The sequence below is a fragment of the Mobula hypostoma genome, chromosome 3 (assembly GCF_963921235.1).
Source record: "Mobula hypostoma chromosome 3, sMobHyp1.1, whole genome shotgun sequence".
NCBI classification, from domain to species: domain Eukaryota; kingdom Metazoa; phylum Chordata; class Chondrichthyes; order Myliobatiformes; family Myliobatidae; genus Mobula; species Mobula hypostoma.
This window is the reverse complement of record NC_086099.1, coordinates 220795840-220812341: the sequence shown is the minus strand read 5'-3', so window position 1 is coordinate 220812341 and position 16502 is coordinate 220795840. Positions and strand designations below refer to the sequence as shown.

General features: G+C 49.4%; 1 protein-coding gene across 4 annotated transcripts in view; it reads left to right on the top strand.

The window, feature by feature from the left end:
- Positions 1–16502, top strand: part of LOC134344556 (pituitary adenylate cyclase-activating polypeptide type I receptor-like) — a 269718-nt gene that overhangs the window by 64760 nt on the left and 188456 nt on the right. For all 4 annotated transcript variants that reach the window (XM_063044563.1, XM_063044562.1, XM_063044561.1 and 1 more), the window contains exon 2: positions 3950–4156. In XM_063044563.1, coding sequence (XP_062900633.1) covers positions 4118–4156 — 39 coding nt within the window. In that variant the 5' untranslated portion in view covers positions 3950–4117. The remainder of the gene's footprint in view (positions 1–3949; positions 4157–16502) is intronic.

Genomic DNA, 16502 nt, shown 5'->3' with positions numbered 1-16502 from the left:
GTAGTGCCGCTCTCCCCGGTGGAGTAGTGAGGGAGTGCCGCTCTCCCCGGTGGAGTAGTGAGGGAGTGCCGCTCTCCCCGGTGGAGTAGTGAGGGAGTGCCGCTCTCCCCGGTGGAGTAGTGAGGGAGTGCCGCTCTCCCCGGTGGAGTAGTGAGGGAGTGCCGCTCTCCCCGGTGGAGTAGTGAGGGAGTGCCGCTCTCCCCGGTGGAGTACTGAGGGAGAGCCGCTCTCCCCGGTGGAGTACTGAGGGAGAGCCGCTCTCCCCGGTGGAGTACTGAGGGAGCGCTACTCTCCCCGGTGGAGTACTGAGGGAGCGCTACTCTCCCCGGTGGAGTACTGAGGGAGTGCCACTCTCCCCGGTGGAGTACTGAGGGAGTGCCACTCTCCCCGGTGGAGTACTGAGGGAGTGCCGCTCTCCCCGGTGGAGTACTGAGGGAGTACTGCTCTCCCCGGTGGAGTACTGAGGGAGTACCGCTCTCCCCGGTGGAGTACTGAGGGAGTGCCACTCTCCCCGGTGGAGTACTGAGGGAGTGCCACTCTCCCCGGTGGAGTACTGAGGTAGTGCCGCTCTCCCCGGTGGAGTACTGAGGGAGTGCCGGTCTCCCCGGTGGAGTAGTGAGGGAGTGCCGGTCTCCCCGGTGGAGTAGTGAGGGAGTGCCGCTCTCCCCGGTGGAGTAGTGAGGGAGAGCCGCTCTCCCCGGTGGAGTACTGAGGTAGTACTCCCCGGTGCTGAGGTAGTGCCGCTCTCCCCGGTGGAGTACTGAGGGAGGCCGCTCTCCCCGGTGGAGTACTGAGGGAGTGCCGCTCTCCCCGGTGGAGTACTGAGGGAGTGCCGCTCTCCCCGGTGGAGTACTGAGGGAGAGCCGCTCTCCCCGGTGGAGTACTGAGGGAGAGCCGCTCTCCCCGGTGGAGTACTGAGGGAGCGCTCTCCCCGGTGGAGTACTGAGGGAGTACTGCTCTCCCCGGTGGAGTACTGAGGGAGTGCCACTCTCCCCGGTGGAGTACTGAGGGAGTGCCGCTCTCTCCCCGGTGGAGTACTGAGGGAGTACTGCTCTCCCCGGTGGAGTAGTGAGGGAGTACCGCTCTCCCCGGTGGAGTACTGAGGGAGTGCCGCTCTCCCCGGTGGAGTAGTGAGGGAGTGCCGCTCTCCCCGGTGGAGTAGTGAGGGAGTGCCGCTCTCCCCGGTGGAGTACTGAGGGAGTGCCGCTCTCCCCGGTGGAGTAGTGAGGGAGTGCCGCTCTCCCCGGTGGAGTAGTGAGGGAGAGCCAGTCTCCCCGGTGGAGCAGTGAGGGAGTGCCGCTCTCCCCGGTGGAGTAGTGAGGTCGTGCCGCTCTCCCCGGTGGAGTACTGAGGGAGTGCCGCTCTCCCCGGTGGAGTAGTGAGGGAGTGCCGCTCTCCCCGGTGGAGTAGTGAGGGAGTGCCGCTCTCCCCGGTGGAGTACTGAGGGAGTGCCGCTCTCCCCGGTGGAGTACTGAGGGAGTGCCGCTCTCCCCGGTGGAGTACTGAGGGAGTGCCGCTCTCCCCGGTGGAGTAGTGAGGGAGTGCCGCTCTCCCCGGTGGAGTACTGAGGGAGTGCCGCTCTCCCCGGTGGAGTACTGAGGGAGTGCCGCTCTCCCCGGTGGAGTACTGAGGGAGTGCCGCTCTCCCCGGTGGAGTAGTGAGGGAGTGCCGCTCTCCCCGGTGGAGTACTGAGGGAGTGCCGCTCTCCCCGGTGGAGTAGTGAGGGAGTGCCGCTCTCCCCGGTGGAGTAGTGAGGGAGTGCCGCTCTCCCCGGTGGAGTACTGAGGGAGTGCCGCTCTCCCCGGTGGAGTAGTGAGGGAGTGCCGCTCTCCCCGGTGGAGTAGTGAGGGAGTGCCGCTCTCCCCGGTGGAGTACTGAGGGAGTGCCACTCTCCCCGGTGGAGTAGTGAGGGAGTGCCGCTCTCCCCGGTGGAGTACTGAGGGAGTGCCGCTCTCCCCGGTGGAGTAGTGAGGGAGTGCCGCTCTCCCCGGTGGAGTAGTGAGGGAGTGCCGCTCTCCCCGGTGGAGTACTGAGGGAGTGCCACTCTCCCCGGTGGAGTAGTGAGGGAGTGCCGCTCTCCCCGGTGGAGTACTGAGGGAGTGCCGCTCTCCCCGGTGGAGTAGTGAGGGAGTGCCGCTCTCCCCGGTGGAGTAGTGAGGGAGTGCCGCTCTCCCCGGTGGAGTAGTGAGGGAGTGCCGCTCTCCCCGGTGGAGTAGTGAGGGAGTGCCGCTCTCCCCGGTGGAGTAGTGAGGGAGTGCCGCTCTCCCCGGTGGAGTACTGAGGGAGTGCCGCTCTCCCCGGTGGAGTAGTGAGGGAGTGCCGCTCTCCCCGGTGGAGTACTGAGGGAGTGCTGCTCCCCAGAGTGGCTGTGTTAACTGTGGCGGCAGATTGCCGGCTGTGTTTGGAAACATGAGCTGTGAAGTCGCTGGAGTGTCTTAGCAAGGCTGGAGTGTCTTAGCAAGGCTGAGCGTAACTCATCTCACTTCGTACTCCTTACCGTGACCACCTTTGAGGTTACCTGGATCTCTCTCTGGTGCCGTTCTCCATAACCGGCCAAGCCAACCTGGCAGCCTGGCTGTTGCAGCTGCCGCGGTCGGCACTGGGAGGGAGGGCACGGCTGAACCGACCGAGGCTGTCCTCGCCGACTGCCATGTGGAGTTCAGCGAGCCGCTGCCCCGCCGATACGAATGGAGGAGTTTGCATGAGCCGCCCGGCACGCCTGCCGACGTTCTCGCAGCCTCCCTGCGCTGCCAGCATGAAGGGGAGGTTTTATGAATCATTGCTCCCGAGCCTGCCTGTCAGAACATGCAGCAATGACGAGCACTGAAGATCAGATTTGTGAATGAAGCTGAGAGGTGCCTCTTTCTCCCTGTCTGTCCCGGGGTCCCTCGCTGGCAACTTGCCTGTGTGTGTGTGTGTGTGTGTGTGTGTGTCTGTTGTGTATTTGTCTGTGTGTGTCTCTGTGTGTTGTGTTGTGTGTGTGTCTGTGTGTTGTGTTGTGTGTGTGTCTGTGTGTGTGTGTCTGTTGTGTATTTGTCTGTGTGTGTGTCTGTGTGTCTGTGTGTGTATGAGTGTGTCTGTGTTGTGTTGTGTGTGTGTTTGTGTTGATTTATGTGTCTCTGTGTTATGTGTGTGTGTGTGTGTGTCTGTTGTGTATTTGTCTATGTGTGTTGTGTGTGTCTGTGTCTGTGTGTGCATGTGTATCTCTCTGTGTTGTGTCTGTGTCTGTGTGTCTCTGTGTGTTATTTTGTGTGTGTGTGTTGATTGTGTGTCTCTGTGTTGTGTGTGAGTGTTGATTGTGTGTCTCTGTGTGTGTATGTGTGTCTCTGTTGTGTGTGAGTGTTGATTGTGTGTCTGTGTGTGTGTATGAGTGTGAGTGTGTGAGTGTGTGTGTATGAGTGTGTGAGTGTGTATGTGTGTGTATGAGTGTGTGTGTGTGTGTGTGTGTGTCTGTGTGTGTGTCTGCCTGGTGAGTGTATGTGTTCTACTCCTCATTATCATCCATCAATTTATCACTCTCTGTTTACGCTGCTCTCTTTCCCAACCCTCTTCTTTCTCCTCCCCACCCCATTCCCTCCATCTCTCTCTCTCCCTCCCCTCTCTATCTCATTCAGCACTTCTCCGCCCCACCATCGAGCGTTCCTGTCTGGATTTCTGCCTGCCTGGTATGAAGTTCTGGGCTGTCTGTTTCCAATGCAGCTGCACACAGAAAGGGGAATGATTATTAGATGTGTTTAATGAGACAGCTCATCAGTATTTGCAATAGTCACTGCGAACCACTCACTAATCTCAAGTAACATCTTGAAATAACTCCTCCTCTTTCCTGCGCTGGTGTTTTATTTTTGATCTGTTCTCCAGCAGCTCCCAGCTTCCTTCCCTTTCTATCTGCTTTTCAGTTTTTCTCCCTGTGCGTTTCACTCAGAACAGGTTTTGTTGTTCTATTTTATAGAGCTGCAGTAGATGACACAGGGGTCCGTGAAGTGGTGAGGAACACAGCGACATCTCTCTCAGCAGTCTTCAGCAATGTCAGCTACCTGACAGGAATGCAAAATCGTCCTGGTTCTCTTCTGGCCTCTCTCCCTGTTGATCCGCGCTGCTCCTTTGGCAGACTGTCACCATGAATTCTCTGCTGATCGCTGCTCTTCTACTCCCCCTGGTAAGTATGTTGAACGATTCTACTCGCACCCTCCCAACCCTGTCCCCCCCGATTCAATTAATCAGACAACGTTGCAGTTTATCCTCGTTTACCTAAGGTAAAGGAACCCTTAGGAGGCAGTGATCATAATATGACGTATTTATATTGGGTATATTTAAAGCACGGGTGATGGGGTGGACACACAGTACGTCTCTACTAAAGGAGATGTAAGGCCCTCCTTCCCTCCACTAGCCTGCATGTCACCCTTGGGTGTAGCACCTGCTTAGCACCCCCATCCCCCACCGATCAGGGTCACGTGAAGCCATGGGAGCAGGTGGTGGATGGTCGTATGAGCAACTGGTGCAGATCACAAGTCCTGGTTATGTGACCACTGACGCCAGGCAGACAGTCCCTGAAGAGTATTGACAATGGCTGGGGTCACCCGTCTTGTAAAGACACTGCCCAGAAGAAGGCAATGGCAAACCACTTCTGTAGAAACATTTGCCAAGAACACTTATGAACGTGAAGACCATGGTAGCTCACGTTATCCAACAAGGCACATAATAACAATGATAATGATGTTTAAAGTAGAGGTTGATAGGTTCTCGATTAGTCAGGGCGTCAAAGGCCTTGGGGAGAAGTCAGCAGATTGGGCTTGAAAGGAATAATAAATCAGCCATGGTGGAATGATGGAGCAAGGGGGCCTAATTCTGCTCATATATCTTATGGTCTTAAGGTGTGTGGTGTCTCAAAGGAAAATTACTTGGTGAGCTGGGACTGACAGCATTTGCATGAGCAGTGGTTTTATTTGATACAAACTGGACTTAAATCCGTATGGAATTCAGGTATCTCTGATTGTAAATCTGCATCGGCTGTGGGCGTTGTTCTTGTCTCCGTTCATTGTGATTCAATTTCCACTCATAAACAGTACAGAGAAAGTATTATACTGTTAGCGACACGGTTTTACATATGTGATTTAATCCAACCATCTGTCGGACTAAAGGAATCCCACTATCTCATTGAAACCAAACAAATATTGAAAGGCCTAGATGTAGTGGATGTGGAGAAGATGGTTCCTACAGTGGGGGAGTCTAAGACCAGAGGGCACGGCCTCAGAATAGACGGATGTCCAGTTAGAATAGGGATAAGGAGAAATTTGTTCAGCCAGAGGGTGGTAAATCTGTGGAATTCATTGCCACAGACGGCTGAAGGGGCCAAGTCATTGGGTATATGTGAAGTGGAGGTCAATAGGTTCTTGATTAGTCAGGGAGGTTACAGGGAGAAGATAGGAGAATGGGGTTGAGAGGGATAATAAGTCAGCCATGATGGAATGGCAGAGAAGACTGGAGGGGCTGAATGGCCTAATTCTGCTCCCATGTCTTATGTTCTATGTTCACATCCCACTCACACTGTCCCGAGGTGCCATGCAGACTATGACAGCTCGCACAAACAACAACGTTCAGCTGAGTGAAAAGATCAAGGGAACTCCAGATGCAGGAAATGTAAAATAAAAGCAGAACATTCCCGAGCTTGTATGTCACATGACAAGATCCAGATGTAGCTAGCTTGGTGTAGTAATTTTGAATGTATTTTAAAATTATTATTTGGCGATTTAGAGCAGAGACAGGCCCCCTGGCTCAATGAGCCTGAACTGCCCACTACATCCATGTGACCAACTAACTTACTTACTCATAAGTCTTTGGGACGTGGGAGGAAACCAGAGCACCTGGAGGAAACCTATGAGGCCATGGGGAGAATTAAACCTTAGACCATAAGGCAATAAGATATAGGAGCAGAACTGTCTGCGCATCAACCTCCCCACCCTAAACAAAGCCATGCAAAAGAATTCTCCATTAAGGGAGTCCACTCGAAACAACCCCGTAGGAGAACATCAAAGCTGAATTGAGCGACTACACTACTAGTTAGAGTTAAGCTAACCGCTACACTGCCGTGCCATCCCATATGGAATAGGTATTTCTCAGACCGACAGGGAGGAGATCCCCACCCTTCTGAAAAATACAATAATAAGACCGTAATAGGAGCAGAATGAGGCCATTTGGCCCATTGAGTCTGCTATGCCATTCAATCATGGCTGATTTATTTTCCCTCTCAACCCCGTTGCCCTGTCTCCTCGCTGTAGCCTTTGATGCCATGGCTAACCAACAACCTTTCAATCTCTGCTTTACATACACCTGCAGCTGTTTGTGAGGATGAATTCCACCCCACCCTCCAGACCCTTGTAAATCTCTCCACTCCCTGTTTTCGATCCCCTGTGCGCATTCTGCCCTTTGTACACCTCTTTGGGGTCACCCCTCAGTTTCCTATGCTCCAACGAAAGAAGTCCCAACCAACCCAGCCTTTCCCTGCAACTCAGGCATCATCTTCATAAGCCCATTACCCCTACTGGGGCACAGGCTGCCAACAGCAGTTGGCCAGAGTCCTCTGCCCTGGCCAGTCTTTCAAGATTTAGCCCATCGAGGATCCTTCGTCTCCCAGGAATGAGGTCTTAGGAGCTTCTGTTGGTGTTCCTGTAGCTCTGGACTTTTACAGGAAGAGGTTGCTGGTCCCGTGTCCAGCTGGGCTTGGGACCGTTCATGGTGGGTCCTGGCCACTCTGACTTGCTTCTGGTGTGGGTGGGCGGTGGGAGTATTATGTATATACCAAAAGCTTCTCTTGCATGCTGTTCGTACAGGTCAGATTGTTGAGCTAAAACAAGATAAAACAGTAACAGCGCAGAATAAAGAGTCACAGTTACAGAGTAAGTGCAGTACAGGTAAAAAATGAAATGCAAGTCGGTAACGAGGTGGATTGTGAGAACAATAGTCCATCACTCTATGGTCACGCTTAGAGCAATGCTTCACAATACCAGTGGCAGGATTGGGGCTCAATTACTGCCCCCGTCCGTAGGGATTTGGAACGTTCGACCCGTGACTGCATGGGTTTCCTCCCATGTTCCAAATTCGTATGGGTTAGGGTTGGTGAGTTGCAGGAATCCTCCGTTGGCGCCAGAAGCCTGGCAACACTCGCAGGCTGCCCAGCACAATCCTCGCAGATTTGATTTGACGCAAACGACGCATTTCACTGTGTGCTTCAACGTACGTGTGACAAAGAAAGCTAATTTATCTTTAAAAAAGGGTCCGTTCTGGAGTCTGATATCAGTGAGCTAGAAGTCGGACAAGAAGTTGAAAACTGTGCAGGGCTTAGACTGAGTTTTGAGAGAGGCATGGGAGACTGGGGATGAGTTATATAACACAAATCAGGCCCTTCAGCCCATCTGGTCCATGCCAACCAAGATGCCCTTCTAAAATAGGTCCATTCCCCACGTTTAGCCCATAACCTTCCAAATAGAACACAGAACATTATAACACAGAACTGGCCTTTCAGCACAAGCCTTAACCCACTCTAAGATCAATCTAATACTTCCCTCCCACATAACCCATCATTTTCCTATTACCTATGTGCCTAGTTTATTAAGTGCCCTTAATATGTCTGCCTCTACCACCATCCTTGCCAGGGTGCTCTACACAACCACCACTCTGTGTAAAAAAACCTACTTCTGACCTCCCCCCCAATCAACTTAAAATTATGCCCCTTAAAATCTTCCCAAGCTACGTAGCCATCCAATTGTCTTTTAAAAGTTGTTATGTGCCAGCTTCAACCACTTCTTTTTCAGCTGGTTCCAAATAGTCACCACTCTCTGTGTTAAAAAACAATATTGCCCCACAAAATTCCATTAAATCGTTCCCCACTCATCTTAAATCCAAGCCCTCGTGTTCTTAACAGCCCAACTCTGGGAACTAGACTGTCCATGCCTCTCATGACTTTTCTCAGCAGGGTTTAATTATGGGCACATTTTCACTGGCCTCGTCATTGCTGCCTTGCAAGGATAAGACGGTTCTCCAGAGCGTTAAGGCTGTTGAATGAATCTAAATCAGAATCACATTGATTTCCCAAACATCTGGTAATTTTTACTCCCCCATCCCTCTTCTTCAATTCCCCACTCTGTATAATAGCATTTCATGAATTAGCTGTCATTTCATAATTACTCACGATTTCTTGAAAACAACTATTTCTTCGCACGCATTCAAGATTCCAGATTGTTAAATGTCATTTCCAGTGCACAAGTGTAAAATAGAATGAAATAATTGTTACTCTGGATCTGATACAGCATAAAAAAACAAGATAAAGAACGAGGGGTCACAGTTTGAGGATAAAGGGGAAGCCTTTTAGGACCGAGATTAGGAAAAACTTCTTCACACAGAGAGTGGTGAATCTGTGGAATTCTCTGCCACAGGAAACAGTTGAGGCCAGTTCATTGGCTATATTTAAGAGGGAGTTAGATATGGCCCTTGTGGCTACGGGGGTCAGGGGGTATGGAGGGAAGGCTGGGGTGGGGTTCTGAGTTGGATGATCAGCCATGATCATAATAAATGGCGGTGCAGGCTCGAAGGGCCGAATGGCCTACTCCTGCACCTATTTTCTATGTTTCTATGTTTCTATCACAATAATAATGAAAAACAGAATATATATATAAAAATATATGTAGATTGATTGTATGTCCATAAGGAGTGTCTGTACACAAGGTGACTGACAGGAAATGATAAAGTAGTGGTGGTCGGGGGTGTGGAGGGGTGGGTTAGTGGCTGGAGGTGTTGATCAGCCTCACTGCTTGGGGAAAGTAACTGTTTTCGAGTCTGGTGGTCCTGGTGTGGATGCTACGTAGCCTCCTCCCTGACGGGAGTGGGACAACAATCTATGAGGAGGGTGGGTGGGATCCTTCACGATGTTACTGTCCCTTTTCCAGCACTTTTCTCTATACTATACTCTATATGTCCTATACGTCAAATGCAGAGCTGATCCCTGAGTGGTTACTTTAGCAATCCGATCTCAAACTGGCACTGAGGTAAAAGGCCGGTTGTGATCTTCTTGATTGGTATAACAGACTTGAGGGGCCGAATGCTAATATATGCTTCCAATTCCTATGTTTGTTATACTATGTTATACTTTAATACATGGTTTTATATAAAGGTAAACACCATTATATCAGGGGATATAACACTGTTCTTTGCTATACAAGAGATTCTGCAGATGCTAGGGATTCAGAGCAACACAAACTAAGTGCTAGAGTAACTCAGCCGGTCAGGCAGTGCCTATGGGAGTGAATGAACGGTTGACATTTTGGGCCGAGACCTTTCATCGGGACTGGGGAGGAAGGGGGAAGGTGCCAGAACAAGAAGGTGGGAGGAGGGGAAGGAGGACAAGTTGGCAGGTGATAGGTGGAAGTGGTAAAGGGCTGGAGAAGGAGGGGAGAGTGGACCATGGGAGAAAGGGAAGGAGGAGGGGCACCAGGGGGAGGTGATAGGCAGGTGAGGGGAAGAGGTGAGAGGCCAGAGTGGGGAATTGAAGAGGAGGGAAAGTAGAGGGAGGAAATTACCAGACGTTGGAGAAATTGATGTTCATGCACTCAGGTTGGAGACAAGCCAGATGGAATAGGAGGTGTTGCTCCTCCATCCTGAGAGTGGCCTCATCGTGGCAGAGGAGGAAGCCATGGGCTGACATACCAAACTGGGAACGGGGACAGGAATTCAAATGGCTGGGCACCAGGAGACCCTGCTTTCTGTGGATATAGCAGAGGCGCTCGACAAAGCAGTCCCCCAGTCCACACCGGGTTTCACCAGTGAAGGGAAGGATGCATCAGGAGTACCATTGCTTACGATATGATTGATATTCACACAGTGCGTCAGATCACATAGACTGATAGAACCCTTCAGCCCATCCAGACTGTCTCACTGGCTCACAGCCCTTCATACCCCTCCCATCCTTAAAGGCGAAATCAAACCCACATCCACCACTTCCACTGGCTGCCCATTTCACGCTCCACCTGTGAAGCTCCCCCTCAGGGTCTCCTTAAACATTTCACCTTTCACCCTTGACCCATGAACTCTAGTTCTAGTTTCACCCAGGTTTACGTCATATATACATTTTATACAAGATGACAAGAGGCAAGAGTGGACAGCAGGCACCTTTATCCCAGTGCAGACATTGGCTAATACTAGGGGGCATAACTTTAAGGTGTTTGGAGGAAAGTACGGGGGTATCAGAGATAGGTTTCTACACAGAGAGTTGTGAGTGTGTGGAACGCACTGCCAAGGTGGTGTAGAGGCAGAAATATTAGGTACATTTAAGTGACTCTTAGGTTGGCACGTGGATGGTAGCAAAATGGAGAGCTATGTAGGAGGGAAGGGTTAGATTGATCTTGGAGTAGGTTAAAGGGTCAGCACAACATTGTGGGCTGAAGGGCCTGTACTGCGATGTACTATTCTAATGTATGTTCTATGTTTTGAGGGCCACATTACACAGGAACAGGCCTTTCGGCCCACTGAATCCATGCCAGCCATCAAGCACCTGTTTACAGTAATGCAACCCTCATTCTCTGATATAAAGGAATATAGACTGGCACAGGAACAGCCCCTTCGACCTGCAGTGCCTGCGCCAAACACTGAGTCCCTTCTGCCTGTACAGGATCTAGATCCCTCCATTCCCTGCACGTTCACCTGTCTGTCATGAGCATCCCTTTCGCACTAGCATCCACCATCATCCGTCAGCCTGTTCCAGACATCCACCACCTCTTTAAACTCTCACTCCCCTCGCTTCAAATCTACTTGACATTTCCCCCACTCTCCTCTCCCCCATCAACTCCCCTCTCCCCCAAGATTCCGCCAGCCACCTACAAACGAGGGGCAGTTAGCAATATGATGGGCTGAGGGGCCTATACTCTGCCGTATGCGATTGGCGGGCATGGATTCAGTGGGCTGAAGGGCCTGTATTTCTGAACATAGAACCCACTCACCTATGCACTGGGAATCCATAGGGACAGCATGCAAACCCCTCACAGGGAGCAGCGCAGGACGGGATTGAGCCCGGGTCTTTGGCGCCGGGAGGCTGTGGCCTTGCCCACAGCAAGACCGTGCCACCACTATCCCTGCCTATGTCTGCCTCCCTGCCAACGGCACGGACTGGAAATTTCTGAGTGTGCCATTACTGAGCACAGCGTGAGGGGTGTCTGGTGGGGACTGCTGTTGCTCGTGCTGTGAACGGTGGTGGTGCTGGGCTCACAGCTGCACTGCTCTCTCCAGCTGCTGTCTAAGGGAACTGCAAGCAATTATTATGTTTTGTTGTGCAGAGCAGTCTCTGAGTCACAATGATTTGGCAATGTTCAGCAAAACTAATCAGCCTACTTGCAGGAGAATGATTTAATCCTCGTGAGTGGGATAGCTGTGATCTGCACCTTCACTGTGAGGGGGGAGAGCTGAAGGGGGGGTGGGACTGGGTCGTTCTATAGTGGGGTGGTTACCAGCTCCATCATGGGCACCAGCCTCCCCAGCATCGAGGGCATCTTCAAAAGGTGGTGCCTCAAAAAGGCTGCATCCATCATTAAGGACCCCCTTCACCCAGGACCTGTCCTCTTCTCATTGCTACCATCTCAGAGAAGGTACAGGAGCCTGAAGACACACACTCAACATTCCAGGAACAGCTTCTTCCCTCTCAACCATCAGATTTCTGAATGGACAGTCAATCCATGAACACGAGCTCATTAATAGGTTCCTTCTCTTTCCTCTCTTTGCACTATTTAATTTATATATCAGAACAATAGAACAAAAACTAATAACAAAAATAGCTTGGATTCCCTTTATTTGTTTGGGACACTTTGTTTAATTGGGGCAGGAGACTTGCTGAGCAGGTTCTAACTAGCACTGGTTGTGTTCACTCGTGTGGCTGTTGGACACAACACCGCATTTCAGACGAACAATTTTTATACAGCGACAGTTGCGTGTGTTTGCGTCCAAAAAGCAGCGAATTTTGTCACTGACAGTTGTTGAGAAATGAGCAGCTAGACAGTTCAGAACTGTTCTGCTTGCTGCGGTTTCCAGCATTCCGGCCCATGGATGACAGAAACAGCCTGGAGTGGAAATGAAACTATTTCCCTACTTCAACAAGTTAGGCGTCACAAAGAATTTGAAGGTATCAGCAATCATCTTGAATGTTACAATGAAAACGAAGATTTGGAGGATGCAATTGTCAACAGAATTAAATGATGACAGTCCATTATCTGCACTAGGTCTATGCTGATTTTCTTCATTGAGAGGACGCGGATGAATTCCTCCGTTGATAAGTATTAGAAACTAATACAGCTTTATAGTACTGCTATGGTATTAGTGTTGTTCTAATTTGTTCTGTATTTCACTTAAATACATAATTTGTTACTCAGTTTGTCTTTTTAAACCTACTTAACTATTTCCATGAAACTTCAGCTAAGCGGGGCAGCCGTTTAATTGGGCCAAAATGTACTGGTCCCGATGTGTCCCAATTAACTGGAATCTACTGTACTGTACATAGATTCTTATTGTAATTTGTAGTTTTTTATTATTATGTACTACAATGTGCTGCTGCCACAAAACAACAAATTTCACGACATATACCAGTGGTATTAAACCTGATTTCAAGTGTGCATGAAGCTCACAGAGTGGACAATATACATGGTAGATAGTGATAGGTAGAAGTTTAAATTCATGTTATTCCGACTATACATGAATACCCATAAATACAAGCAAGCAAGTTTACTTGTTTAGCAGTTTTCAAACACAAGGCAATTCAAAATGCTTTACATAAGAACAAGATATAAAATCAAATATCAAACTTCAGACAATATATAAGAGAATAATATCACACAAAATAGATATGACAAATAGAAGTTACAGTGCAGGAGATTTTAATTAAAAGCTACAGCAAAAAGAGAAGTTTTAAGCTTTGATTTAAAAGAGCTTAAAGTTGGGGCAAACTTCAGATCCTCTGGAAAGTTACTCCACAGATGTGGAGCATAGTAACTAAAAGCTGCTTCACCATGTTTAGTTTCGACCCTGGGAACCGTACACAGATGCGTCCTGGACAACCTGAGAGCTGGGGAAGGTTCATAGTTCAGCAAGAGATCGGAGATGCACCTTGGCCCTAGGCTGTTCAGTGCTTTATAAACCAATAATAAATACAGCCAAACAAAACAGCATTCTTACGGGGCCAAGTGTAAAGCACAGTACCAACAGTCCAACACTCTACAAGACAAATATAGCAGCTATAATTACAATAGCAGGATATACTGGCTTTGGAGGTGGTGCAGAGGAGGTTTACCAGGTTGGTTCCAGAGATGAGGGGGTTAGACTCTGAGGAGAGATCGAGTCGCCTGGGACTGTGCTTGCTGAAATTCAGAAGAATGAGAAGAGATCTTATAGAAAAATATAAAATTACAAAAGGGATAGATAAGATAGAGGCAGGGAAGTTGTTTCCACTGGTAGGTGACACTAGAACTAGTGGACATAGCCTCCAAATTTGGGGGAGTAGATTTAGGACGGACATGAGTAGGAACTACTGAGCAGCTGCTGACAAAAGTGGCAATTGAGTGCAATAAAGTTGGACTTCACCTAAACGCTAAAAAGACAGAGTACATGGCGTTTAACTGCGATGAAGATGCTCTCAAGACCATAAAGAATGATACCATTAAGAAAGTCTTTGACTCCAAGTACCTCGGGTCAAGAATGATGAGTTCGGAGAAGGACATAAAGATACGGAAGGCACTGGCGTGGAGGGCTATGAACGACATGAAGGAAATCTGGAAGTCGAACCTGACCAGAGGGCTTAAAAAGAGGATCTTCATAGCAGTCATAGAGTCCATTCTCACGTATGGATGTGAGACATGGACACTCACCAAGACGATGCGAAAGCCTCTAGATGGTTGCTATACACGAATGCTCCGGAAGGCTCTTGACGTGAGCTGGCAACAGCACATGATGAACATCGAGCTCTATGATGACCTACCGATGCTCACCACTAAAATCGAGGCGAGAAGACTGCAACTAGCGGGGCACTGTCTATGTCATCCCGAGCTACCTGCCAGCCTAGTCATCATATGGGAGCCCAAGCACGGGAGGATGAACCCTGGGCACCCTCCCAAGACTATGGTCAACACGCTCCTAGAAGACAGCGGCGTGGCTAATGTAGATGAACTGAACACACTGATGAGGGAGAGGGAGAAGTGGAGAGTCCGTCATCATGCCCGACGCCGGCCCCCTAGGCCTGAGTCAACGTAGTAGTAGTGAGGAGGAAGAACTGCTTTTCCCAGATGGTAACGAATCTATGGAATTCTCTGTCCAATGAAGCAGCGGAGGCTACCTCAGTAAATATATTTAAGACAAGGTTGGACATATTTTTGCATAGTAGGGGAATTAAGGGTTGTGGGGAAAAGGCAGGTAGGTGGAGATGAGTCCATGGCCAGATTAGCCATGATCTTATTGTATGGCGAAGCAGGCTCGTCAGGCCAGATGGCCGACTCCTGCTCCTATTTCTTATGTTCTTATATACAGTCACAAAAAGAAACTAATAATATAGCCAAAGTCCCTGAGTGCCATGGCCTGTAGGTTGATGGTGTATAGGGTGTGTCGGCAAGAACAGTTCTTCATCACACACTAGTGTAGTAGCAGATGAACGCAATCCAGCTTGTCTTGCACTGAGCGAACACTGGAGGGCAGCACTGATGGGAGGGGACAGTCTCAAGCCCAGCATGGATGCTCACCGCGCCACACTGCCTCCGCAGTCTCCTCCCCGGGCGGCTGCAACGGGCGAATCCACGGCAGGAAGGCCCTGACACTGCACGTCGGAACATGAGTCGTTTGCGTCAAGTGTTGCCAGGCTTCCGGTTCCAACATCACATGCCCACAGCTTACTGACCCTAATCGGTGCGTCTTTAGAATGTGGGAGGAAACTAGAGCACTCAGAGGAAACCCACACAGTCTCGGGGTGAACGTACAAACTCCTCACGGACAACGTTGGGAATTGAACCACGGTCGCAACAGCTGGCGCTGTAAAGTGATGCGCTAGCCTCTACACTATTCCTGATAAATGGGGACTTGGAAGGTTTCAGGATCTGAATCAGAATCAGGTTGAGTACCCCCTTATCCAAAATCCTTGGGGCCGGAAGTGTTTTGGATTTCGTATTTTTGGAATATATAATGAGATAGCTTGGGATCAGCGTCATCCCGACTCTGAATTTATGTTCTCCTGGTAAGCAGTCTTTGTCTCACACTTGTTCATTACACATAGGTACTGATGCAGCCATTCAGTGTTTTACATTTTCACCAGCGAAGATCTTGGCAATCTCATCAATGAATGTCTCTGCTGCCTCGTGATCAGCAGATGCTTTATCACCACAATCTTTAAAAATTTAATGTTGTGTCTTTACTTAAATTTCTGTGACCAGCCTGAGGAGTGTTCACCATTACTTTCAATTTCAATTTGTCGTGATGGACCTTTGCTTGTTTCATTATCAGCATACTGCTATGCAGCAAAGAGAAATTCCCTCGCTCACTTAGCCTTCCCTCACGAGACGTGCTCTCCAATCCAGGCAGCATCTTGACAGATCTCTGGTGAGGTGAGGACCTCTGTCAGTCAGAATTAACCATGGATATTGCGTTCTACCTATCTAGATATGCAAGCCAGGGCAGTACAGCGAGCTGTTGTCCATGTAGCAAGCTCCCCCTCTCCACACATCTGATGAACCCAAAGGAACGACAGAGACCGATACATTTGGAACCAGCGGTGTCACAGGAGTTGCCAGTCAGTGTTGAACTCAATGCCTTAGGGACTCCAGCTCTGGACTTTTCCCTCGGGGTTTAGTCCCGATGCCTTCCCCATGAGTGGGTATATCCTCTTCACCCTCTACACCCTCCTATAGTGAGGCGACCAGGACTAATCACAGTATTTCAAGTGTGATGCCACTGGAGTTTTATAGAGCTGCAACATTGCCTTGTGGCTCTTGAAATCAATCCCCCGACTAATGAGCCAACACCTCATACACCTTCTTAACCACCTCATCAACTTGCCCTACAAGCTGAGAGATCTATGGACTTGAACCCTTGACGGATAAAGTGAGAGAATGGTGAATCTAGAACAAATTGGAATTGGAATTGGTTTTCCGTTGTCAGATGTTCCAAGGTACAGTGAAAAGCTTGTCCTGCATACTGTTCAGACAGACCAAATCAATTCAGAGAGCATTGAGGTAGCACAAGGGAAAACAATAACAGAATGCAGAATAAAGTTCAAAGTTGAAGATAAATTTATTGTCCAAGTACACATATGTCACTGTATACAAGCCTGAGATTCATACTCTTGCAGGCATACTCAGTAAATCCATAATAGGATCAATGAAAGACTGTGACTATGTTTTGCTTTCAACAGTATGCAAAAGGCAACAAACTGCAAATACAAAAAGAAAGAAATAATAATCATAAATAAATAAACAATAAATATAGAGAACATGAGA